The sequence below is a fragment of the Cebus imitator genome, unplaced genomic scaffold (genome assembly GCF_001604975.1).
Source record: "Cebus imitator isolate Cc_AM_T3 unplaced genomic scaffold, Cebus_imitator-1.0 Scaffold34, whole genome shotgun sequence".
Classification (NCBI taxonomy): Eukaryota; Metazoa; Chordata; class Mammalia; order Primates; family Cebidae; genus Cebus; species Cebus imitator.
This window is the reverse complement of record NW_016107349.1, coordinates 9,064,361-9,090,730: the sequence shown is the minus strand read 5'-3', so window position 1 is coordinate 9,090,730 and position 26,370 is coordinate 9,064,361. Positions and strand designations below refer to the sequence as shown.

Genomic DNA, 26,370 nt, shown 5'->3' with positions numbered 1-26,370 from the left:
GGTAACTTCCTAATGTTGCCATGGCATTTGTAAACAGTCAGTGGCGTTGGTGGAGTGTAGCAGTGAGGACGACCAGAGGTGACTCGTGGCCATCTTGGCTTTGGTGGGTTTTGGTCGGCTGCTTTACTGCCGCCTGTTTTATCAGCAAGGTCTCTGTGACCTACATCTTATGCCGACCCTCCGTCTCATCCTGTGACTTAGAATGCCTTAACCATCTGAGAATGCAGCCCAGTAGGTCTCAGCCTCATTTTTCCCAGCTCCTATTCAAGATGGAGTTGTTCTGCTTCAGACGCCTCTGACACATTCAACTTCTGTAGCCATCAAACTCTTCGAATGAAGATGTACATGGAGACTTGGTGTATGAGACACATGAAAAATGAGGTGCTTTGTTGATATTGGGCAGCTCCAGTAACACCAGTCCCCCACCCCAGATAGCACCCTGGGCACCTCTCCAAGTTGGCAAATCCGGGGGGACAGCGCCTGAAGATGCTGTGCTTTGAGAAGGCTGTTGAGGGGTCAGGCAGGGCTGCCTGCTGTGGGCAGAGAGGCCTATTAGCATGCAGGAGAGGACATCTTAACTTGAGCTGACCCGGGCAGCCTGGGAGTAGAAACAGAAAGGAAGGGAAAGCGCAGGAGCCCTCAGGAGGAACGCATAGGCCTGGATACACGTGGATTGGAGGCAGGGGCTGGCTGATGAAGGTATCAGAGCCTCCAGATTTTTTTTTTTTTTTTCTTTTTTGAGTCAGAATCTCACTCTGTTGCCCAGGCTGGAGTGCAGTGGCGCATCTCAGCTCACTGCAATCTCTGCCTCCTGGGTTCAAGCGATTCTCCTGTCTCAGCCTCCCAAGTAGCTGGGACTACCATGCCCAGGCACGTGCCACCACACCCAGCTAATTTTTTTTATTTTAGTAGAGATGGGGTTTCACCATGTTGGCCAGGATGGTCTCGATCTTCTGATCTTGTGATCCACCTGCCTCGGCCTCCCAAAGTGCTGGGATTACAGATGTGAGCCACCGCACCCATTTCTAGACATTTGAACTAGAGCATTTGCCATATTACCAAAGGGTGAGTTCATTGTTTTCTTTATTTTATTATTATTATTTTTTTTGAGATGGAATCTTGCTCTGTCACCAGGCTGGAGTGCAGTGGCACGATCTCGGCTCACTGCAACCTCCACCTCCCGGTTTCAAGCGATTCTCCTGCCTCAGCCTCCCGAGTAGCTGGGACTACAGGCATGCGACACCATGCCCAGCTTTTTTTTTTTTTTTTCCCCTAGTATTTTTAGAAGAGACGGGGTTTCACCACATTGGTCAGGATGGTCTCCATCTCCCGACCTCGTGATCTGCCTGCCATGGCCCTGCAAAGTGCTGGGATTACAGGCATGAGCCCCACTGCACCCGGCCCTATTTTATTCTTTGAGGAATGCTGAATTAAAGGATAAACTTTACTTCCCTCGACAGGCATGTGTGCCAGCCGGGTTCCAAACACTGTCGTAGGTACAAGGGATTCAGGAAAAGACGGCGCACAGGTGTCTCGATATGGCCCAGAGACTGTGCACATGAAAGGGAGTCAGCCACTGTCTGGAGAGGATTGTGCCCCCTCCATTCATATGTTGACGTCCTACCTCCCAGTTCCTCAGAATGTGCCCTTCCTTCCAGTGTGCCTGTATTTCCAGTGAGGTCCTTGCAGATGTCATTAGATGAGGTCACACTGGAGTGGGGTGGACTCCTGATTCAACATGACCATGTCCTTAGAGAAGGGGGGAATTTGAGGACAGATGCACACATGGAGAATGCCGTGTAGAGGTGAAGGCAGGGCGATGCTTCTGCAAGGCCGAGAACACCAGTAAACACCAGCAGCCGCCAGGGAGGCCAGGAACAGGTCCTCCCCCACAGGCCTCTGAAGGACCCAGCCCTGCTCATCCCTTGGTCTCGGACTTCTGCCCTCCAGGACTGTGAGAGGAGGAATTTCTGTTGCTTACACCCCCCAGTCTGTGGTACTTTCTTATGGCAGCCCCAGCAAACGAATACAGACACTGATGAATCCTGGGCAACCTGTTGAGCATGCCCTGGGAGCCGGCAAGCGAGGCAGAGGGGAAGCTGCTTTTGGTTTGCGCGGCGTGGGGGCTCGGGGCAGCTGAAAGCTGCTCTGTGCAGAGCCCGCTGGAGATACCCGCCAGCATCTGGAAACAAAATCAGCTGGCGGTGGGGAGGTGGAAAACCCAACCTTTCCACGAACTCTCCTAGGAAAAGCATGAGAAGAAAAGAGGGGGGGCTAGAACCCTAGGAACGCCCTGATGGTGGGGCCAAGCCTGGACAAAGAGCTAGCTGGAAAGAAGAGTGAGGGGTGCAGAACCTGGGCCAGGAGGGTGTTTTGTAGCTAAAGGTGGAAAGGAGTTTTAAGAGCTATTGTCGAAAGTAATAGGAAGTTTATGTAACCCAGAAAGAGGCCTCTTACGTGAGTGCCCGTGGGAGGTCATGCAGAGGGGAGGGAGAGAGGCTGGAGTGACATCAAGGACAGTAACCCCTTGTCTTAGTCTGTGTATGCTGCTGTCACAAACTGGGTAATTTATAAACAATAGGAATGTATCTCTCAATGATGGAGGCTGGGAAATCCAAGGTCAAGGCTGCGGTAGGTTCATTGTCTAGTGAGGGCTGCTTGCAAGATGGGGCCTTGAATGCTGGTACCCTCCAGAGGGGAGGAGCACTGTGTCCTCACGTGGCAGAAGGCAGAAAAGGGGGCGACTCCCCCGTTTAAGCCCCTTTATATGGGCATCTAATTCCATTCATGAGGAAGGGGACCTCGTGGCCTAATCACCTTTTAAAGGCCCTACCTCTTCATACTATCACCTTGGCAACACCTGAATTTTGGAGGGACACATGCAAACTATAGCTTCTGGGGAAATGCGGGTGACCCCATTACCCCTGGCAGGAAGAGGATTGTGGTGGTGACATGTGGGAGTGGACGCTGGGCTGTCAGTCCCATTCTCTTGGGCTTAGTGAGTGCAGGGCAGAATAATGGGAGCCAAAAGGAGGACTTGGACCCCAGTGATGGTGAAGATAAGAAATCAGCCAGACGTGGTGGGTCACGCCTGTAATCCGAGCGCTTTGGGAGGCTGAGGCAGACGTATCATAAGGTCAGGAGTTTGCGACCAGCCTGACCCACATGGTGAAACCCCATCTCTACTAAAAATAAAACAATTAACTGGGCATGGTGGCACACACCTGTAATCCCAGCTATTCAGGAGGCTGAGACAAGAGAATCGCTTGAACCTGGAAGGCAGGAGTTGCAGTGAGCCGAGATTACACCATTGCCCTCCAGCCTGGGAAACAAGAGTGAAATTCCATCTCAAAAAGAAAAGAAAGAATGAAATCATCAGTCCTGGGAAGGGGGAAGTGAGTAGAGACAAGGGGTAGAAGATCCCAGAGGAAAAGAAGGGTAATAGAGATGTTACTTTGGTGAGTAAGAAGATGAACACACAGGCGGAAGTAACAGAGCCAGCGAACTAAGGTGGCGGGAAGGGCACGTCCTTGGCTTAGGAAAGTGGAGGTGACGGTCCTGCTGAAATGTGGGCAGGGAGGTTTGTGACTTGATGAGTGGAGAGATTGGGGGCAGCTTACCTGGGTTCTCATTTGGGAGCAGTTTTATCCCCCAGTAGACACACAGCAATAACTGGAGACATTTTTGGTTGTCACAGCTGATGAGGTGGGTGCCACTGGTGTCTAGTGGGAGGCCAGGCAGACTGCTGAGCATCTTACCATGCACATTCCCAGCACAAGAATTATCTAATCCAGCGCATCAGTAATGCTGAGGTTAAGAAATCCTGGTGGAGCAGTGGCTAAGGCCTGTAATCCCAGCACTTTGGGAGGCCAAGGCAGATGGATCACCTGAGGTCCGGAGTTCGAGACCAGCCTGACCAACATGGAGATACCCATCTCTACTAAAAATACAAAATTAGCTGGGTGTGGCAGCATATGCCTGTGATCCTGGTTACTTGGGAGGCTGAGGCAAGAGAATGGCTTGAACCCAGGAGGTAGAGGTTTCTGTGAGCTGAGATTGTGCCATTGGACTCCAGCCTGGGCAACAAGAGCGAAACTCCATCTCAAAAATAAAAAAGAAATCCTGCCGTAGGTCAATAGCAGTTCTCCAACACGTTCAAGGAATGAAGCCCCAGCTTCATGGCACGCTTTGGGGAATGTGAAGAAACTTCAGTGTATTTAAAACAACACAGTAAGGACCACAGGAAGAGCAGGTGTGAGTGGCCAGCCACGGATTTGCATTGCTGAGGACAGGACCCCTTGGCAGCAAAGCAGAATGGCTGACATGCAGGGACTGCTGGAAAGACTGGAGTGGGCTGTCAGCTGCCTGGAGTCGCTGTCTGCAGAGTCCCACAGGCCCCCTGGCGATTGTGGGGTCAAGGGTGTCAGTGGAGGCGTGGAAGCCTTTGATGAGCTGATGAACAGCATGATGGCCGAGTTTTTGAAGAACAGTAGGAGCCTTGCTGGTGACTTGGAGGCTCGTGCAGAAAGGGTGCCGGGGGCTTTCCTTCTGATGGCATCTCATAACCAACAACCCCAAGAGAATACGTGATCACATTTTTGAAACCCATATCGGGAAAAATTCAAAAAGCCCAAACCTTCAGAGAGAAAACCGAGGGAGTATCATGTTTAGTCATCTCTCGGCTGCCAGCAAAAGTCTCCCTGCCCTTGACTGTATAGCCGTGTCCCCCAAATCTGGTCCTTACATCAAAGAGATACGTGATGCTGCCACCTTTTACACTAACAGCATCTTCAAGGGCTACAAACACATGATTTACACCGTGTGGATTGGGTGAGGTCATATGTGAATATTTGGAGTGAGTTTCAAGCACGCATCAAGGAGCACCACACCGTGGGCCTCACGTGGAGCAGAATGGGTCCTGCAGCACCCACAACATCACCGCTTCTGTTCTCTCCTGTGGCCTGGCCTTTCTCCACATCACCCTCCCCCAGGGCCCCCTCCACTTTTTTTTTTTTTTTTCTAAGTACTATTTTTTTTAAATTGCATTTTAGGTTTTGGGGTACATGTGAAGAACATGCAAGATTGTTGCATAGGTACACACATGGCAGTGTGATTTTCTGCCTTCCTCCCCCTCATCTGTATCTGGCATTTCTCCCCATGCCCTCCCCCACTTTTTGAGAACAAAGACACAAAAGAAGAGTCGTCTCCTTCATGCTCAGCTTTATTTGCTAGGCTTAACCAGGGAGAAGCGATTACGAAAGGGCTCTGGCACGTCACAGATGACCAGAAGGTTTCTACAAGAATCCCAGCCCGCAGGCTCACGCAGGGCAAACTGCGTCTCCCCCAGAAGCCACATCGAAGTCCCACATCTCCCAAACCTCATCCTTCCCAAAAACATGCACTTGTGTTCAAGTTGGAAGGAAGTAAATGGAGAGCAGAGTGCCAAGAGGACAGGAATGACTTTGTGATTTCAGAGACTGAGCTGAAACAAGTGGCTTACATTTTCTATTTTCCTTCCCTCCTTCCTTCCTTCCTTCCTTCCTTCCTTCCTTCCTTCCTTCCTTCCTTCCTTCCTTCCTTCCTTCCTTCCTTCCTCCCTCCTTCCCTCCCCTCCCCTCCCCTCCCCTCCCCCCCTTCCTCCTTCCCCTCTCCCTTTCTCCTTTCTCCCTCCCCTCACCTCCCTGTCCCTTCCGGTCCCATCTGTCTCACTCTGTCACCAGGCTGGAGTGCAGTGGCACGATCCGGCTCACTGCAACCTCCGTCTCCCGGGTTGGGTTCCAGTGATTCTACTGCCTCAGCCTCCCGCGTAGCTGGAATTACAGGCATGTGCCACCACACCCAGCTAATTTTGTATTTTTAGTAGAGATGGGGTTTCCTGATGTTGGTCAGGCTGGTCTCAGACTCCCGACCATAGGTGATCTGCCCGCCTCAGCCTCCAAAAGTGCTGGGATTACAGGCATGAGCCACCGTGCCCGGCCTAATATTGTATTATTGTCTATTTTTTCCTTTTCTGCTTGCCATACTTGCTAACCAGTTGCAAAAATAAACGTGAGAAAAGCCATAGATGTATTATTTCTCCTAAAATCTAGGGAACTATTTGTTACTTTTGTTTTCTGCTCTGATTTTGTGGTCTTGATAGTACATGGTTTTTCTTTTTCTTTCTTTCTTTCTTTCTTTCTTTTTTNTGAGACAGCGTCTCTCTCTGTGCCCAGGCTGGAGAACAGTGGCATGCTCTCAGCTCACTGCAACCTCTGTCTCCTGGATTCAAGCGATTCTCATGCCTCGGCCTCCTGAGTACTTGGGATTATAGGGGCATGTCACCATGTCCAACTAATTTTTGTATTTTTACTCCAGACAGGGTTTCGCCATGTCCACCCACTTCTGCCTGCCAACTGGGATTACAGGCGTGAGCCACCGTGCCTGGCCCCATGTATTTTCAATGTTAAGAGAAGTTATGATAGTCCTTTGTATCTTTTCAGTATGTAGTGTTGAAAAATCTGCAATTTCTTGCATCACATTTAATGAATTATAGTGTAGTTGTTACAGACTCAGTGCAAGCATATATATATATATATAAGCATATATATATATATATATATATATATATAGTTTCCAAAGGCTGTAATAGGTATATAATAGGTACAATATACCTATCACAGCCTTTGAAGTACGTCATTTCCATTTTTAAAATATCTTCTGTATCTGTATAGTATTTGGATTATTAATACTCACATACCAGGGTTTTGCTATAAAAGTTGTGTTCATATAATATTGATAGTAAACATCATTTTTCAACTGTAAACTTATTCTGAAATAAAATAGAATTCTAATTGTTTAAAAGTAAAATAAAATAGCACAGTGTTTCTGGTTCCAGAGCAGCTGCCACCTGCCAGATTCTCATGGGTCCGGTGGTAATGGGCACACAGGAACTATGTGCAGGCTTAAAGCTTTGAAATCAGTTTAGTCTCCAGTTTCAACATTTGGCTGAGTTCACAGAGCAATTCCGTTTCTTACCATGGTTGCTGTATTGCCCTTGCTCGGAGTAATCTTGCCACACTCTCAGTTCTAGTGCTTGTGGGCCCAGCTGGTGGTTGTGTGATCACTTCAGTCATGCCCTCTCAATAATTGTCAGCCTCTGAATTGGTCAATCCTGGTAGATTTCTGCATGGCCTCTTTCTGTCTCTTGATTTTGTGCCCATTTGGATGTTTGCAGGATTCTGCATGGAGCTACGTTGTTTTTTTTTTTTTTTTTTTTTTTTTTTTTTTTTTTTTTTTTTTTTTTGTTTGTTTGTTTTAAGAGACAGGGTCTTGCTCTGTTTCCCAGGCTAGAGTGCAGTGGTGCAATGAAGGCTCACTGGAGCTTTGGAACTCCTGGGCTCAAGCAATCCTCCCACCTCAGCCTCCTGAGTAGCCAAGACCACAGGCTCATGCCACCATACGGGGGCTAATTTTGTGTATTTTTTTTGTAGAATAAAAAAGTTTTATTTTTAATGTTTCCCAGTCTGGTCTCAAACTCCTGAGGTCAAGTGATCCTCCTGCTGGACCTCCCTAAGGGCCGAGATGACAGGTGTGAACCACCAGTTACGTGTTTTGTTTTGTTTTGTTTTGTTTTGTTTTGTTTTGTTTTAGCGTTCTTTAGAGTAAGTGACATCTGTGAAGCTGCTTCTCGGCTATTTAGTAACTGTGGCCACTTTGGACTGAGAAACATTTGCAATTAGAACATCTCAAAGAATCCTTAAAGGAAAGAGGAAGAAAAAAGTGCAGTTCCCTTATCCGTCTCAGGAATGAGAAAGGAACCCAGTTGAGAGAGTTAAAGATGTCGAGGAGAAAGTGCTGGTGCCCAGCTGACAACTGCCACAGTGTTGCTGTGTGGCTTTGAGCATGTCAGTCAACTCTGAGCTACAGTTTTCTTGCAATCAAGACTACCACTGGCGCTGGACACGGTGGATCACTTGAGGTCAGGAGTTTGAGACCAGCCTGGCCAACATGGCGAAACCCTGTTTCTACTAAAAACACAAAAATTAGCCTGGCATGGCGGTGTGTGCCTGTAATCCCAGCCACTGTGGAGGCTAAGGCAGGAGAATTGCTTGAGCCCAGGAGGCGGAGGTTGACGTGAGCCCAGATCACACCACTGTACTCTAGCCTGATCCACAGAGAAAGACTCTGTCTCCAAAAAAAGAAAAAAGAAAAAAAAAAAAAAGTGGGACTTTTTGCAGTTTTGAAAGCATTTTTTCATGCCCATTCATCTCATTTTATTCTCACACAGTAGATATTATCATTTGCCCCCGGCTTGCAGGCATGGAATTGAGACTTTTAACAAGTTAAAAGACTTTCAGTCTGTGTTTAAACAGATTTCCTGAGTCCAAATCCCGTGCTGTCTCCACTCCACCCTGGATTAGACCCTGTGGCCACAGAGATCTCTGTAAATTGCCAGGACACTCAAGCTTATTATTTGGAGGGTTAGAAAAGTGTCCCTGAGAATCTGAACTTTCATCTGTGCTCTTAGTGATGCTTCTCAAACAGTGAGTGGTATTTTGTGAAGCTTCCCACACATGTCTCTGTCCAGCCTGCTCTGGTTGCTGCATTCCAAGTGCCAACGACTGACATCCTTCACCCAAAGAGCACCTGTGACTCTGTGGCATAGGTCACATTTGGTTTTCTATTATTTCCTGGTGATTAATCCCCATTTATAAGGCAAAACAATGGAATTTCAGGGACATTTTGGGGGATTCTCCCTTTGTTACAACTGCTTGGACTGTTTCCTTCCTGGGGAAACACAGTCTGGTGGTAGATGTCACCTGTCCGAAGGGATTGTCATCACGTTCCATCCCCGGCACTAAGATTATGATGGGACTCTGCTCAGTTGCTTAAGAGTAGTGGGTAAGCTCTGGCCTCCATGAGTGCTAAATCAGGATGTGTTGGTCTTGCCACACCATTTTCTCCCCCTACCCCCTCCCTGTCAGTTTGGGCTTTCTGCTTTTTTGTGTGCTGTGGACCATGGTGGCAGAGAGCTCACCATGGGGGACATTCAGATATTGTTCCTTTCTTCTCACTGAAAACACTCTAGGCTTTCATTCACTTCTTCAGAGTTCCTCTTATGATCTTCATCTCTGCTTTCTTCCTCCTCCTATCTCCCTCCTTCCTTCCCTACCTTCTCTTTTTTATACATTAACAAAATTTTTTTAGGTTGAAGTGGGCAGATCATTTGAGCCAAGCCTGGGCAACATAGTGAGACACTATCCTCCAGAAGGAAACAAAAAAACAAACGTAGCTGGGCATGGCGATATGCATCTGTAGTCCCAGCCACTCCAGGGACGGAGGCAGGAGGATCGCTTGAGTCCAGGAGGTGGAGGGAGGCCGCAGTGAACTGAGAGTGGCACTCCAGCCAGTGTGACAGAGCAAGACTCTGTTGCAAATAAAAAAATATCGTGGTAAAATACGTCTAACATATCATTTGCCATCTTAACTGTTTTGTAAGTATGCAGTTCTGTAGTGTTAAGTGCATTTACATTGTTGTACAACCAACCTCCCGGACTCTTCAAACTTTACCTCTGTGCCCATTGAATTCCCTACTCCTCCCTCCCGCCAGCCTCTGACAACCGCTGTTGCATTTTCTGTCTCTGTGAATTTGACTACTACCTCTTCTACGTGGAATCAGACGGCATTTGTTTTCTTTATTCTGGCTTATTTCACTTAGCATGCTTTCAAGGTTCATCCGTGTTATAGCATCCTTTTCTCTCTTTTTTTGAGACGAAGTCTCGCTCTATCACCCAGGCTGGAGTGCAGTGGCACAATATTGGCTCATGCAACCTCCACCTCCTGGGTTCAGGTGATTCTCCTGCTCCAGCCTCGTGAGTAGCTGGGATTACAGGTGTGTGTCACCGTGTTGGTCAGGCTGGTCTCGCACTTCTGATCTTGTGGTCCGCCCACTCCGACCTCCCAAAGTACTGGGATCACAGGCCTGAGCCACCGCGCCCGGCCCTTTTCTCTCTTTTAGAGATCCTAGTTCGCATTTGGCAGGTGAGATCTTAGAAAAAAGTCCTTTTAATTTATTTCTCATGGAGACCCACAGAAAGTTTAGCTGGTGAATACAGGTGTGGGTCTCGGCAGAACCTCCCAGGGTCTCGTTTTATAATGCAGCTGTTTCTCACAAGGGTTAAGGCTCCTGAGTGTAGAAACAACACATGCTGGATCACATCATCTTCCTGAGAGTCACCCTCAGGCTGTCGGACCTTGTTGACTCAAGGGATCCCCTTGGGAGCTGGAGGTAGTGCAGCCCAGAGTGCGGGGTCCAGGGAATGACTGAGGGCTGGGTCTCTGGCAGCCGCTGGCTGTGCTGTTCAGGATGGTATTGCTCACCTCTTTGGATCTGCAGGCTCAGCGGTGGTCTTAACGATCAGCCGAATCGATGTTCTTAAATGCCAGGTCGCACTGTGTCTTGCTGGCCAGCAAGGTCCTCTTAACCTGTTGGTCTGCTTTCTTTGTTACAGAGTTGGTCTGGCTTATACTGCTGAAGGTCATGGGATTTTTGTTAGCATATTATTGAAATGAGACATTTGTGGCACCAGCGTTGTATTGTTTCTGCTCAGATGAGCCCGCGTATCTTTCACATATGGTTAGTCTGATTGCTTTTTCTAGCCTGGGACTTTGCCTTGGAGAGAGTCCTAGCAAAATACCATTCACAGCCTTCTTCCATGGGGAAGGATGACTAAGAGTTTAGTACTGGAAGAGCCGAAGAGGAAAGCTGGAAGGTTAGAAACGAAATCGGAGCTGTTGATGTGCGTGTCTCTATGGTACAGTGGGCAAGCCCTGGTCTTGTCTTGGGTTGATCACTAACTAGTCATGCAGTGCCTTGGGCAAGTCCTTTTGCCACTCAGGACCTCTGACTGTCTCCCTATAGAACGGGGAAGGTGGTCAGGCGCAGTGCCTCATATTACCAGGGCTTTGGGAGGCCGAGGCGAGTGGATCACTGGGAGGCTAGGAGTTTGAGACCAGCCTCAGCAACAGAGCAAGACCCCATCTCAATTTTTTAAAATAATAAAAAGAATGGGTGGATCAGGCATGGTGGCTCACCCCTATAATCCCAGCACTTTGGGAGGCCGAGGCGAGTGGATTGCTTGAGGTCAGGAGTTTGAGACCAGCCTGGCCATTGAAATCAGTTAGTGAAATCCCATCTCTACTAAAAATACAAAAATTAGCCCAGTTTGCTGGCAGGTGCCCGTAATCTCAGCTACCTGGGTGGTTGAGGCAGGAGAATCACTCGAACCCTGGGAGGTAGAGGTTGCAGTGAGCTGAGATCATGCCACTGCACTCCAGCCTGGGCTACCAAGCGAGACTCTGTCAAAAAAAAAAAGAAGGTGATTTCTGTCCTGCCCAACCTACAGAATTAGAGGATTCCATGGAAAAGTGTTGATGACTAGGCTCAGTGAATGTTAACTTGATCCTAGGGTCAAGCAATGCAAATGCCATTTTAAGGTGATTAAGACCCACTCAGGATTAAGAAGGGGTCCTCATGGTCATTTCTCATGGCAGTGACATTTACATGGCTGGGTATGGAGAGCACCCCATTCTTCCCCTGCACCCCCCATTCCCACCCTCTCCGCTCTTGAGCTGCCTAGGGATGAGTGGTTTGCAACTCCTCCCACAAAGACTTCTATCACTGGTTTTGTCTCTGAATTACTGTGGTGAATAGACATTTCTAAGTAATTTCGTGTACTATGTGTGGTTTTAACCAACTTTGAGCTTTAAAGGTCAATCATCCAGGGACGTGATGGGGGAAAATCAAACTTGCTGCCTTCCCAACCTGCAGCCACTGGAGACATACCCATGAGTTTGTCTCTAGGCATCGCTGGTCTCATTAGATAGAGCCATAGGAGTTTGGAGCCAGGTAAGTTTGACAGCAGGTTCTTAGAGGTCATAAAATAGGGTTTTTAATTTTCCTTTTAAGTCTTTCTCAACACCAAGCACAATTCTCAACAGGGGCTTAATAAATCCTTGGATCTTCTAATAGTTAGAAGATATCATTTTGAGGAACCAGCCAAAAGAATCCTGTAGATATGGGGCCAAGGAGCTTGAAAGCTTTGCAGTTAGCATGGCAGGAACTGACTTACCTTGAGCTGGAAAGAGACCACATGTGAATTCATTAGTTACAACAGGGCCCAGGAAAGAGAAGGTGGTGGCCGGTCCAAGTCTCTCTGCTCTACTAGAGTACAGATAAGTTCCACAGCAACACGGATTGACTATAGAGGACTCTTAAAACATCACTGATCAGTGATTTAAGTACATTGAAAGGATGTTGTAAGAATCTTTAGGTAGATGTCTATCATACAGAGAATTTTCCATATCTAAACCACTGGATTTATCCGACCTTCATTCCCCATATTGCTCCATCCCTGGTGTCTACTCAGTTTTCAGCCAAATCAAGGTCGGGATAAAGAAGAGATTTGGATGGAAGTAAGGTGGATATTCAGGCTCCTGCAGTAATACTCAGTTATTGAATTCTCTAGAAACACCAACTCTGCTACAATGAAGTCCTCAGTTTTTAAATATCTTTACAAATCAGGTGATTCCGTATTGGCAACAGCCAGCTTGCTGTTTCCTGCTTTGTTATAAAAATCAGATGGTAAAATCCTGAGAGCTTGCTTAGATTGTTAAAAGATCTTAAGTATTTTAATGCACATTATTCTTCATGCAACTCTGAACTTTAAATGCCCCGAAACAGAGTAAGATGGGAATCCAATGGAAGAGCAATCAGCTGATGTCATCATCCTGAGACTCCAGTCTGGTCTGCTGTTACCCTGGGTAGCTCCTGGCCATTCTGTGGTCACAACTGCCAGGCTGAGAGTCAGGGCTGCAGGAAATACCATAGCTGAGATGCGTGATTCTCATTTAATTTTAGTATAGTGGATCCAAAACAAAATAAAACAAAAAGGTTCATTAACATCAAGGTTTGTAGTGTGTATTTTCTAGCACATTTGACATGATTGTGATGTGTGATCGATCGTATTTTTGTGCCCTAGCTAATTTCTTCTTCATCTGTACTCCTCCTCATCATGTAATGTGTCCCTGTACCTGCTGTACTATTTGTACCTCCGGTAATGAGATTCCAGTGGGCAGAATGTGTCACGGCATTTCTGCTTGCGAACAGTATTGCTGTCCTAGATAACCAGAGACCCCGGTTGACTGGTAAAACATTTACCATATCGTTCTTCAGATTCCACTGTGTGTATGTGTGTGTGTGTGTGTGTGTGTGTGTGTGTGTGTGTGTGTATGTGGCGTGTTTCTGCTTCTGCCAAACTTACAAATATATTACTTGAACCTATGTTTCTCATATTGAAGGTGATTGATAATGCATTAACCAACACGATTTGCCATGTACTGTTTTGGTGATAGTAATTTATACTGCCTCTTGGGCTGGATGTAGTAACATTTTTGAGTAAGGACTTTCTAACATTAATCTAAACCAATCTTTCATTTAGAATGTAACCTACTTGTCACTCTAAGGACATTTTACTAAGACTGGCTTGGTTATAAAGCTTTCTACTAGATGTCTTAAAATAGTGGAAACGCTCATCTATAAATGCAGTAAGTGTCTTCGTCATATATTGATCTTTCCTGTTTTCTTGTCTCTCCTGTTACCACAGTGTAGGTGGTAACATATCTGCAAAATGTTTTATAGGGTATGGAGTGCAACATTTTAAGCCAAGAAATTGAAAACAGGATACGAAACAAGAGAACAGGGGGAAGGAGGAAGTCGATCAAGGTCATCTCCGTATATTAAGGATTTAGTGGTAGAAATGCCAAGAAAGGCAAGTTTGCGTTTGTAGCAGGCAGATGGCACAAGATAGTGTTGGAAAACCCGCTTGGTCTCAGAAAACGTAATCAGGAGTTCTTTGCCGTATGCGTTCGTGAAATTATGAGCAGGTTAGCAAATATTAAGTTACACGCTATGCCATTAAACCATGTGAATTTGCCATTTTGTGTATCTGTCGGTGATTTCAATGCCCAAGTGTGAGCAGGGTCAAGATGATAAGCAGAATACTCGCACGGATAGCGTCTGCACTGTGAAATATGAAACCTGTTTACAATAAAGCAAACCTCATGGTTTTCGAAGATGCGTTTTCAGAGGGTGTCAATAACACATACTTGGGGAAAGGTTTTGAGGGAAGTGTGGGGAGGGGTTGCAGGTGTGTGAGTGCAGATGAACTTGGCCTTATGCTAGTTTCTCTTCTCTTTCAGCACATCAGGTCCACCCATCTGGCCGGGCAGTACCTTCTTCAAGAGAAACGGAGCCCTTCTCCAAGGTAAGTCCTCAGCAACACCCCTTCCTCTCCCCCAACCCGCCCCCACCCCCACCCCCTTTCACCACTCCTTTGTGCTTGGTGTCAAATAGGAGAGTGCTTTCCCGTTTAGGAGTAGCCGCTCTGTGGAGAAGTGTGACGGTTGTGGGCTGGGTCTGTTTGTCCAGTTCTCTTTATTTCTCACTACTCATGTCTCTTGGTGGCTGTGAATCATGAGTCTGAAACCAGGCCTCTAAAGATTGCTTCTTTGGCTCGCCGTCACTGGTCATATTCTGGAAGTGTTCGGCTTGCTCTGGTAACATTGGAATTACGTTGTAATTAGAACGCGACAGGAACACAAACTAGGCTGATAAAAGCAAACCACTTTACATGCTTCAAAAACTTGAGCTGAATAAGGAGGTTTTGGGTATTCTGGCACTTTTGTCGTCATGGAGGTTCATGTATTTCTTGCTGTTCCCTGACGTCCACATGTACCTGGAAGGTTGGCTGTGGTTTGTTCTGAGATTCGGAGTCCAGTCGCCCTACGTTGGTCCCCACAAGTGTCATCTGCAGGGGACCCCCTCGCTGTTGTCCAGCCCAACTCAGCTGCCTCGTGCTAGCCGCTATCCAGTGTGCTCACGGAATTCCAGCGACCTTTCATCTCTGCTTTTGCCATTAAGTTTCTTCTGAAATGACCAAAGTTAAGGAGGAATAAATGATTTTAAAAATAGCAGAAGGGTGCGTTTTTAATACTTTTAGAAGTGACTGTGTGGTTATCGCTATTTTGGATATCTGTTCTATAAATAAAATGGAACTGAATGGTTCCCAGGGGCCTAGGAGCTTTCTATCCCTCCTACTTGTGTTGATTGGCTAGGAGTCAGACAGGCCCTGCTGGCCAAAAGCAGGTGGATTTGGCTGTGCTAAGAGCTTTTGAACTACACTGGGCTTATGGTGAGAGATTTTAATGTCTGTTGGTTGGTTGAGAGCTATGTAGCCTCTTTCCCTTAAGAGTACAGGCTGACAGCTGGCCATATGTGTGAAGGAGTAGAATATAAGTGTGGTTAGGAAGAGAGACATGTGTCTTCAGGTTTCTGTAGTAGCCCAAATCCTCGTGAGAGACGTCATCACATTTTAGTGCTGATTTACAGGCCACACAATCGAATATTGCCATTTTAATAGCCGGTGAAATTGGGAACTCAAACATTTCTTTGTACTTGTGCTTGGTACAGGTGAAATGTAGTCAGGCAACTTTGATTAATTCTAATTTTCATAATCGTCATAGATATCCTAAATGTTTAAGAAAACAAAAGGAAGTCCCTCCACTCTCAAAAATTAACACATAATTTGAAAAAATCTGTTCTGTTTTCAGATAGTAGAAGTGGAAACTGATTAGGATCAGCCTTTGGGTTCTTTTCGAGTGAGCTTCAAAGTTACATGTGTCATTTTTCCTTTAGAACTATAGCACTGATATGAATATCATTCGGTTTGGATTATTTTGAGAAAAGAGATTTGTTTTCTTACAGCCTTTTCTCAGGATTTTTATTCATTCACTTTGACATTAGGTAAGATTTGCTCTAAGCATATTAGTTTTTTTATTTGTTTCTGTGGGGCAAAAACATGAGGGAAATACCAATATTGATAATGTTTCTGAAGTTGAAAGATGTGTGAGATTCTATCTCATGGGTGTCGACATCTTTTCTCTTCCTGATAGGGTTACAAATTCCCCTGATTGCTCTAGGCACTGTGAATTAAACTGGTACAGATTTCAGATGCTTTTTGAGTCCACATCCAGTTAAATGTAACCCATTAAAATTTTGTGCATTTGAAAATCAGAAGAATCTTGGTGTGAGCTCAGGAGGGTGGGCAGGGATTTGTTAACATTCATTTTTTTCTGTGATGTTTCTTCATTCCCTATGTCTGTATAGAGTTCTGGAGACACTTTTGCTGTGATAATATTTTTGGGAATATATGGGTATTCTTCCTAATTAATACTTTCGTGTTCCTCTGATGGGTGGTACTGAGCCATGGGAAAGTTGCTAATGCCCACAGGCAAGAGTTTTACGATTAAAGATATGAGTCCCTAAAGAAGGGACTGTCTAGTCATGCCAGGGGAAGGTTTGGGTCAGAATCAAGTAGAAGAAAATGTACCTGTTCAATGCCATTTTCTCAGCTTTATGATTTCTTACTTCCTATTTTCAAAAAACATACACACATCCTTTCCTTTTCCCTGTAACAAGTGGGAGGAAGTTTTTCTAGATAATCAGACCAGTAGGGAACTCTGTTAGTAGGTTCCAACCACAGGCATTGGAGTTGAGGGTAATCAGAACTAGGAGCCTGTCCCTAAAGATGCCAGTTCCTAGCTCTGGGGGAGAAGGTACAGTTTGGTCACATGGAGGTGACACAGGAGTCTTTCTTGAGGGTGCTGTGGTACTAGTGACTGGCCAGCAGAAGCCAGCCGGAGTCATGAGTCACGAGTTATGGATCGCAAGCAGGACTGGCAGAATTGAACCAGGGTGAGAGATAAATTGCTTCGTGGAGTGCTTCGTTGTTGTTGAGACAGAATCTCGCTCTGTTGCCTAGGCTGCAGTGCAGTGGTACCATCTCCCCAGGACTGAGACTCAATAATGCAGGATAGGAAAATAAATTGGATGGAAAGGAAGATGGTTTGGCTGTGTCCCCACCCCAATCTCACCTTGAATTCTAGCTCCCATAATTCCCATGTGTTGTGGGAGGAGCCTGATGGGAGATAATTGAATGATGGGGGTATTTTCTCCCATCCTGTTCTCATGGTAGTGAATAAGTCTCATGGGATCTGATGGTTTTATAAGGGGTTTCTCCTTTTGCTTGGCTTCCATTCTCCCTTGTCAGCTGCCATGTAAGACGTGTCTTTTGCCTTCCACCATGATTGTGAGGCCTTCTCAGCTACGTGGAACTGTGAGTCCATTAAACCTCTTTTTCTTTGTAAATTACCCAGTCTTGGGATGTCTTTATCAGCAGTGTGAAAATGGACTAATACAGTGGGGGTGCCCTGTCATGTAGAAGAGGGAGACCTGTTTTTGTCAGGAGCAGAGGGGCTGTCACTTCTTGGGAGAACTGACACTTAAGCAAAGGCCTTAGAAAAGCAGGTAGATATGGGTGTGTGGAAATAGAAAAAAAAGAGTCGTTGCAAGAAAGAGAAACAACCAGAGAACTTAGTGTCACAGAGAGCATAGCAACAGTGTGGAACGTGAGTACTTCATTGACACCTTTGGATAGTGACGGGAAAAATCATGCAGTGTCGGAAGAGGAAATAATGAAAGTGAAAACCTGAAATGAAGCTGAAATCAAAACGACATGATAGTTACAAGCAGGACACCAGTTTTCATTGTCGAGTCATTGTTTGGTTCAGAGTGGAAACTTAGTACCTTTATTTTTCCCAGCACAAAACCAATTGCAAGAACTAACTGGTTGTTCTCGAGGTCCTTCTTGGACATCGGGTGCAGTGCCTGTATTTTGGTTCAGAATCACTGGCAAGAGGGGCTGCTGAATCACCTCTCGGTTTCGAGGATAATGGGGTAAGATTTGGTTTGGATTACACCAGGCATGGGCACTTAACATAATTGGTCATTTCATCAGTTCACAGTCTTTATTTTAAATGCCGTTTAGGCTGCTACAGACAGTTTCAGCAGGCTAGAGAGCACTTCAGTTCTTGTACAATGGAAACCAGCAGAGCGTTAGTAGGGGACAAGCTCATTGTTCAAAGGGGACCCAGGGCGTGCTGAACAGAAGAGTGGCTTATTCAGAGCCCTGCAGGCGTGGCCAGCTGACAGGTGTCCCCGCTGTCCCTAATAGTTGTGTCTGTGCATCTCTGTGTTATGGTCTCTATGTGTTTGAAATGTGTTTTTTATTTTATTCATTTAATTCATTTGCTAATCTCTCTTATTTTGTTAATGAAAAGGATAAAGCCTTTTTTATATTTTCCCATTTCCAAACTCCCTGTCCGCCTCCCCTAGATCCCATTTACCCATCACACTTAAAATTAGGTTACTTTATGTAAACATCACCCTCGGATGATTTGTTGTAATGAGTCAGTGATTTATAATGAAAGACATTCCTTGCCCCTGGTCTGACCCTTCATTTGGTCTCTGACGGTTTCATCCCGGAACGACACAGGCACCTCTGCTTTTGTTAGCTTCGTACCTTCTGCTGAAAGTTGCCACAAGCCATGCTGATTGTATTCCCCACTTCTGCCCTCTTGGCCTTTGTAGGCCCTGTTGGCCTCAGAGCTCCCCACGGAGTTTTGTTTTTGTTCAGACAGGAGCTGCTGCCTGGCCATTTTGGCCTGCTTTTATTTCTAGCTCTTCCTCTGAGCAGGCATTTGCTGAACCTACCCTTCCCACCCCACCTGCAAGCATTTCTTTGTGATACATCGATGTGTGCCCAGCCCTGGGCTAGGCTGGAGATCCCCAGGGGAAGCCCAGGCCCCACCCTCTCAACTGCTCACAGCCCATTCTGTGGTCAGACCAGTAGTCCTAGCCCTTCTTGGAAAAGGCTGCTTGGCCCACCCACTCCAAGAAGCCCAGCCACCATCAGCACCGATGAAGCCACTGGTTTACCAAACCTTCCCACTGACTCACTTGACACTCTTACACCCCTCTGGTCATTCTTCTCTCTTTTCTCCATCACTCTAGTATTAGGCCACTACAGGTATTGATCGACTTACGACCTATGCAACTTACGACCATTCAACTTTACGACCACAATCGCTAGCCACGACTGCTCTGCACCTGGCAGCGCAAACGTTGCCCAGCTGGGCGTACGACAGTGCGGACCAGCTTCCGGCAGCACTACCATCTCCGCGTGCATATAGCCTACTCAACTTACGACCAAATCGTGTTACAACCGGTCTGTCAGAACCAATCATGGTCGTAAGTCGAGCGCTAGCTGTAATTATGATCAACTAAGTGTCCCTAGGTAACAGCGGTAGAATTAAAATAAATTATCTAACAGATTTTATTTCTATTCACGTCTGTTTTTTTGGTTTTGTTTTGTTTTTCGGTTGTCGTAGTTGAGATGGAGTCTCGCTCTGCCTCCCAGACTGGAGTGCAGTGGTGCCATCTTGGCTCACTGCAACCTCTGCCTCCCTGGTTCAGGTGATTCTTCTGTCTCAGCCTTCTATGTAGCTGGGATTACAGGCGCCCACCGCCATACTTGGCTAATTTTTATGTATTTTTAGTAGAGATAGGGTTTCGCCGTGTTGGCTAGGCTGTCTTGAACTCCTGACCTTAGGTGATCCACCCTCCTCGGCCTCCCAAAGAGCTGAGATTACAGGCGTAAGCTACCGTGCCTGGCCATCCATTCACTTCTGACAACTCACACTGGCTGAGCTAATGTAATGGAAAGACCTAAAGGCATTTTCAGGGCACAGAGCAGGATTGTGTTGCTGTAGACTCCCACCTACCTGTCCCTACCCCGCCCAGGTTAAATAGTGAAAAAGGAAACCAGGTCTTCTGTGGTGAGATGCATGCTCTTCCTCCATGTGTGCCAGTGCACGTGCAATCTGTAGAATGTGCATGAAGTTGATATGATTGTTACCTGACTTGCATTGAGGAATACCAGTATCCCAAGTTCTAGATTGGCTTAATGTCCAGTCTTATTTGGGAGTAATAGCTTGTATCACCCGCTCTCCACTCTTATCCCCTCCCATAGCTCTGCTATGAACTTTTACTAAGATGTATGAGATACCTACCTTGGTGCAAGTTATAGTGGAAGGAACACTGGAAATTAGGAGTCGAGGGACCTGGTCTGATCTCAACCCTTCACTTGACAAACTTTGTGACCTTGGACAAGCCACGTGGCATCTCTAGGGCTTCATTTGCAGATTAAGGAGTGGACTTCAGCAATGGCAAAGATGCCCTATCTAGTACCAGCTCTGATCCACTCTAGCAACTTCCCCCAAAAAAGGTCAGAACGGATTTTGATGCCTAGCTCTGGCTCAGTGGAGAAAGAGTGTTACCTTCAACCAGCTGTGTCTGCTGTGGGTGCAAGGAGAGGACAGGGTGGGTGGCAGGCTGGCTGAGGATCCCCGCGCCCAAACAAGATGATTTTCGAAGGTCTTGTGGATCTTAGGGAGGCAATTCCGTATATTATAGATTCGTACAACCTGGAAGTGAACCCTGTCTTGGCTTCTTGGGCAGCTGGCCTAACTGCTATTTGAGAGTCATGACAATACTTGTTTTCTGGGATCCTGGCAAGGATTTGGTGGATTCACATTAGTCAAGCACATAGGACAGTTTGTGCTAAATTCCCAATCAAGGTTAGTTATTGAGCATTTTACAAAACTGCGACTCTTAGGAAAATAGGGGTAAAATCCTCTGAATGTGGTTTTCTTGTGCTCTTCACCTTCCCTGCTAAAACTCTTGCCCATCTGTTGGGGCAGTTCTCAGGATGGGGCAAAGGCTGGGGATGCCCAGAGCCTGCTGGATGTATACATCAATGTGAAGGAGAATTCGTTCATATCTTTATCTCAGACTCCTTTAATTCCTCATAAATAGGACTGCTTCCTTGAGAAGCTTACTGAGCTCACAAGTACCAAGCTGTACTCCGTACTCTGAAAGTGTGTATTCACAGAAGGTGCACACGTAGCAGCATGGAAGAGCACGGGATTTAGCACCACATCAAACCGGGGTTGAATCCGTCCCTCTCTGGGCACCAGCTCTTTGACCTTGGGCCTCAGGTTTGATTGCCTGGAAAATGGGGCTGCGAGATGTGTTTCTCAATCAAACCAGAGGCCCAAGGTCTTTGTGAGCTTTGTAATCAAGATTAAGAAACTGAATATCAGTCACTCTGGTGCCTGACACCTCACAAATGCTCCATAAAAAGTAAGCTTTAGCCTTCAATGTTTCATGCCTCAGGTTTCTGATCATTCATTCTCATAGGCATATTCCAGGTGAAAAAACTTCCAGAACTCTCCAAAGGAGCGTCTTCCCAAACTTCTTTCTTTCTGATGATTTCCATTTTCAGTGTCACCCTCTGATACCAGTCTCCAGTCTGGCCACAGCCTCTGATCTGGAGTCTGGCACCCTTTACCTCTCTGTAAGGGCCGATGAATCCCAGGTTTTGTTTGGATTTGCCCTGACCCTCGCCCACTCATCGCTTTCCCATTTGGTTGGAGCTTGAAGCCCCTGGGCCCTTTGGCTTCTTCTGTCTAATCTGCTCCACAAGCTGACTCTTTTGTCCATGTTGCAAAGGAGGGCATCCACCTAATGCATAAATCTCCTGATTCTCACCCTCAGGCATACCCATTAAAAAAATTAGTAATGACAGAAAAGGAAAACAAGAAAACCTCTCTGCATTCCCCCCAGCCCCCAAGTCCTAATTGCCTTCTGTCCTCTTTCGGCCTGCAGAGCCCTCTGGTTTCAAAGAGGGGCCCTTTATGTTTGGCATCATTTGTCTTACTGTTCTGCACTGAGTTATTTGTAAAGATATTTCTGTAACTACAGTGATAGAGTCAGCTAGCTTTTTGCTTATAATCAGCAGTGAATTTGCAGGGCTGCTGGTCAGCAGCTCTGATCTCTCAGGTTTTACTTGGTCACTGAGAACGTGCAAAACATGCTCTTAAGTTACTTCAAAAATACAAGGAAATGCAATTTAAAAAGAAGCCTTTGGTTGATTCTGATCTTTGCCGTCTCTTGACAATCCAAATTTGCCCAGTCTCTAGTTACCTCTACTTCCCCAGCGGCAGCAGCCTGGTGTGGACTCTGGGTAAATATCAGTCAGATATCCCGTATTTTCCTGTCTGACTTTAATTTCAGATATTCCCGGTACCCGTCTATAGTAACCATTTTAACCCAAATCCAGCGATGCACACAGAGAAAATGGCAGTCTTGTGAACAGAAGCAGAGGAATCAGGAAATTGAGAGCCTTCATTAGGAGCTTCCTTTCGGCCAGGCCCCTGCTGGGGTGTGTGTGGGCCTAATCTCATGTTTCAGGGTAACTGTTCGGTAGGAAGTGGAAACTGAGACTGGACTTTGGAAGAGGAAGATCAGGGCTGGGAGGAAGCTTATGGGCACAGATTATGGACATAGATGAGCTTTGCAGGAGGGTATAGAACAGAAGAGAGGAGAAGGGTCCAGAGAGCTGACCCATATTCAGGACCTAGATTGACAGCAGTGAGAGGACTGGTGGTGAACAGCAGCGACCGTGAGGAAGCAGAGGCGCAGTCCGAAACCGGGGAAATCACTGGAATGAAAGGCGCGGAGTTTCACAAAAAAGGAAGGGGCAGGAGCCCCTTCAGAAGAATAGGAGGCCAATCTCAGCAAAAAATTTTGGGGCTCTGGGGTTTTGTATTAGCATGCCTTTTTCTCTCACCTCAAATTAGGATTATTTTAATTATTTTATTTTATTTTTTTTTAAGACAGAGTCTTGCTCTGTCACCCAGGCTGGAGTACAGTGACCTGATCTTGGCTCACTGCAACTTCTGCCCCCCATGTTCAAGTGATTCTCCTGCCTCAGCCTCCTGAGTAGCTAGGACTAGAGGCATGTGCCACCATGTCTGGCTAATCTTTGTATTTTTAGTAGAGACAGGGTTTTCACCATGTTGGCCAGGATGGCCTCAAACTCTTGACCTCAGGTGGTCCGCCTGCCTCAGCCTCCCAAAGTTCTGGGATTATAGGCGTGAGCCACTGCTGTCGGCCTGTATTATTCTTTCATACTAGCCTTATGCATTCGATATGGCTACTCCCATTTCGTAGATGGGAAAAATAAGGCCTGAAGCAATTGTTCTGCTCCAAGTCACAGAAACCTGGACTCACACCAGTCTTTACTTCAAAATGGCATAAATATTTCTAAACAGTTTTCCACTTTAGATATTTGGATATTCTACAGTGATTTGCAGACTAGGACTGAGGACAAATCCTGTTATAATGATTATAAGTAATTTACAATAAGACAAAAAGATGAAAATGAATACTCTGTCTTCTTTCATTTAAATAATTAAGGTGCTTAATTTTCCCTCCTTGTTCCTACCCATGACTGTTTTATATAGTTCACTTTATGATTTTTAAAAACTAGATAGAGAAAAAAGGAAATCCTAAAATTAGTCATTTAAAGAGTAACACAATGAGCAGGGCCCATCCCTTAATAGAATGAATATTTTATTTTAGTCTGTGAATTTTATATTTGTAGATACACAGATGTAGATACAAGTAATTTGGCACCAATTATAATTCATGTATAGGAATCATTCCTTATTTAATTTTTGAGCCTTTAAACTTTTTTTTGTCTATTAAATTGTATCAGTTAGATTATAAAATATAAAGATTAAACAAGCTTGGATCGCATTGCACGCAGAGCCTGCTTTGATCAAAGTGCTCGGTCTTAAAATACAATTGAAAAAGCCATTCCCCTTGAAATTCTGTTGAACTGTGCTTAGCTGGAAGTCTAGAAATATTTTAATACAATTGCCAAGAGACTTTAATGAGGAAGAATGATTTTTTAGAATATATTCTGAGGGAGCTGTTCACACAACATTTTCAGAAGTGGCCTTAAAATCATCCACCTATAAACTGCAAGGGGTCGAGTTTGTGTTCTTGTTTGGTTCCCTTGACAACCAGAAGGCGTGGCTAAGAGTTTCTGGGTAGTCCCTGTTGCAGTGCACGTGACATGGGAGTGCATGTATGTGTGCAAGTGTGTGTGAGTGTTTGCAGGTGTGTGCACATGCGTAAGTGAATGTGGCCCCTGCCCTCAGGCTTTTACAAGTGCCAAGTGTGACCTTCCAGAATGAATCTCTCCTGCCATCCCTCTGCCCCTCCTTCTCCCACGTCTCCTGTTGGCCTTTGTGAGTGATGACACTCAGACATAGAGTAAATGACCTCAGCTTTTAAGCCAGGCATCCTTGAGTCCATTCCACGCCTTGCTTTCTAATTGCCACCTGATTTTGGAAAAGTTTTACAACCCTCTTTGAGTTACTATACAATGAAAAAAATATCAGTCTTGCAAGATTGCTATGAGGACTGATGATGATCTCTGTGGCATCCCTGGCACTTAGTGGGTGCTCCAAGAGCAGGTGCCATTGCCCAACTTCTCCCCAGAGGAGGCAGCATAAGTAGGAGAGAAGTAGATGGACTTTGGAGCTGGCCAGCCGTGGGTTCAAAGGCCAGCCTCTGCCACCCACCAGCCGAGTGACCTCAAGCAACTCATCTAATCCATTTGACCCTTTCCTTTCCAGTCAGTCAAATAGGTAGTAGTACTCACTTCATGGTTTTTTTTTTGTGAGAATTAAAAGATTATATACGCACAGAGACCTGCATAGTGCCTGGTGATAATTGGGTGTCCAATAAATAGAATTAGTGATGCTTATGATAGCATTTTTTTTTTTTTTTTTTTGAGATGGAGTCTCCCTCTGTTGCCCAGGCTGGAGTGCAATGGCGCGATCTCAGCTCACTGCAACCTCCGCCTCCTGGGTTCAAGTGATTCTCCTGCCTCAGCCTCCCGAGGAGCTGGGACTACAGGTGCCTACCACCACCCCTGGGTAATTTTTGTATTTTTAGTAGAGATGGGGTTTCACCATATTGGCAAGGCTGGTTTCGAACTCCTGACCTTGTGATCCTCCTGCCTCAGCCTCCCAAAGTGCTAGGATTACAGACTGAGCCACTGCGTCTGGCCTATGATAGCATTTCTGTGATGCTCTGCAATTTCCTAAGATGTTCAGTACCTTCCACCCCCAACAGACAACAGCAAAAGCAATAGTAACATAGATTCTTCCCTGGCGGAACTGAAGTGATACCTTTAGGAATGTTTCCGATTGTTTTCAGTCTCTCTGGAGCTCCTGATACGTAAGGCAAATGCCCAGGGGATGGCCATGGGAGGAGTGGGACATGAGACCTGACTGGCTGTTCTTCCTGACCCTTCTGAGTGACTATGATCCTGCAGAAATGTGACAGAAAAAGAAAGTTCCTTCGAGATGGGCTGAAATTACTTGTGATCTGTCCCTCTGATTGTGCCAGAATGCTTCCAGCCAGGTCCAGGTCCGTTCTGCCTTTGCACAGCAAATCAATCAATGTGACATGAGTTTTGCAAAAGAGAAAAGATTTGTTCACAACAGTACCAAGTGAGGAGGCAGGAGAGCAGCTCTCAAATCCGCCTCCCTGAAGATAAGGCTTAGGGATGTTTGTATGTTAGGGAAGTGGGGTAGTCTAATGTGTGGGAAAGGTGATTGGCAATGGGGAAAAAAATGAAGTAACTGGTTCATTCTGTACAAGCATAGTTGGGGTTCGTGGCATCTCTAAGGAATTATATTCAGTAAATGACGGCATTAGCGTCATCTGGGGGTGGAGCTTTTGGCCCTTCATTGTCAAAAAGGCCGCCTCTTTGGTACTTGGGCAGGCCCAGTTGAAGGAGCAGTGGTCCTAACTGGTTTGAACTGGACAGGAGCTTGCCCAAGTTCCTGAAAAACAACTGATGTGACCATTACCATGGTGACCTATGAATGTTATCTGTAAAGCAGCCAGTGAAGGTCAAGTTCCAGCATTCAGTGGCAAGGCCTCCGCTTCATGGAAAAAGGAAAAAAGAAATAACGAAAAGCAAGTGACTAAAAGCAAGCAGTACAGGCAGACTTGATCACATTAACCCCTTGGTTTCAAGAATGCAAACTAGACTAAGACATTTGCAAAGATGAGTTTAAGAGAACACGGGAGACAGCAAGACAGCCAGCCTTACTTACAGTGATACGGAAATTTACAGTCATTTAAGGGATTGTGTTGAACTCCTCCCTACCTCAGGGTCACCATAGCACACGTTGCTTGGACCCTCTTTCCTAGGCTGTGATTTCTTATGGGGCTTGATCAGGATCATCTGACCCTGCTAATTTGACACATGTTGCAGTGAGGAGTTAGAACCACAGGTCTTGGTGTTGATGACATCTGCCAGTAGACATACTCCCAACATCCTAGTTGTGGGTTCATTTCTCACGTTTTGAAGGATTTTGCGAGGACATTGTGATAAGAAACAAGAAGGCTGTGACATGTATAAAGGTTGATTCTTTGCTGACCATTTCTATAGTGTATTTCTCAGACTCTGAGAGACTTTTCAGTCTCTGTGTTTTGCCATGCCT

The 26,370-nt window shown here is 45.9% G+C and overlaps 1 protein-coding gene and 1 pseudogene across 6 annotated transcripts in view; both read left to right on the top strand.

Annotated features, from left to right (window-relative positions):
- FOXN3 (forkhead box N3) overlaps positions 1-26,370 on the top strand; it is a 485,408-nt gene that overhangs the window by 344,107 nt on the left and 114,931 nt on the right. For all 6 annotated transcript variants that reach the window (XM_017524545.2, XM_017524549.2, XM_017524548.2 and 3 more), the window contains one exon: positions 14,239-14,303. In XM_017524545.2, coding sequence (XP_017380034.1) covers positions 14,239-14,303 — 65 coding nt within the window. The remainder of the gene's footprint in view (positions 1-14,238; positions 14,304-26,370) is intronic.
- Positions 4,124-5,500, top strand: LOC108301390 (annotated as a pseudogene).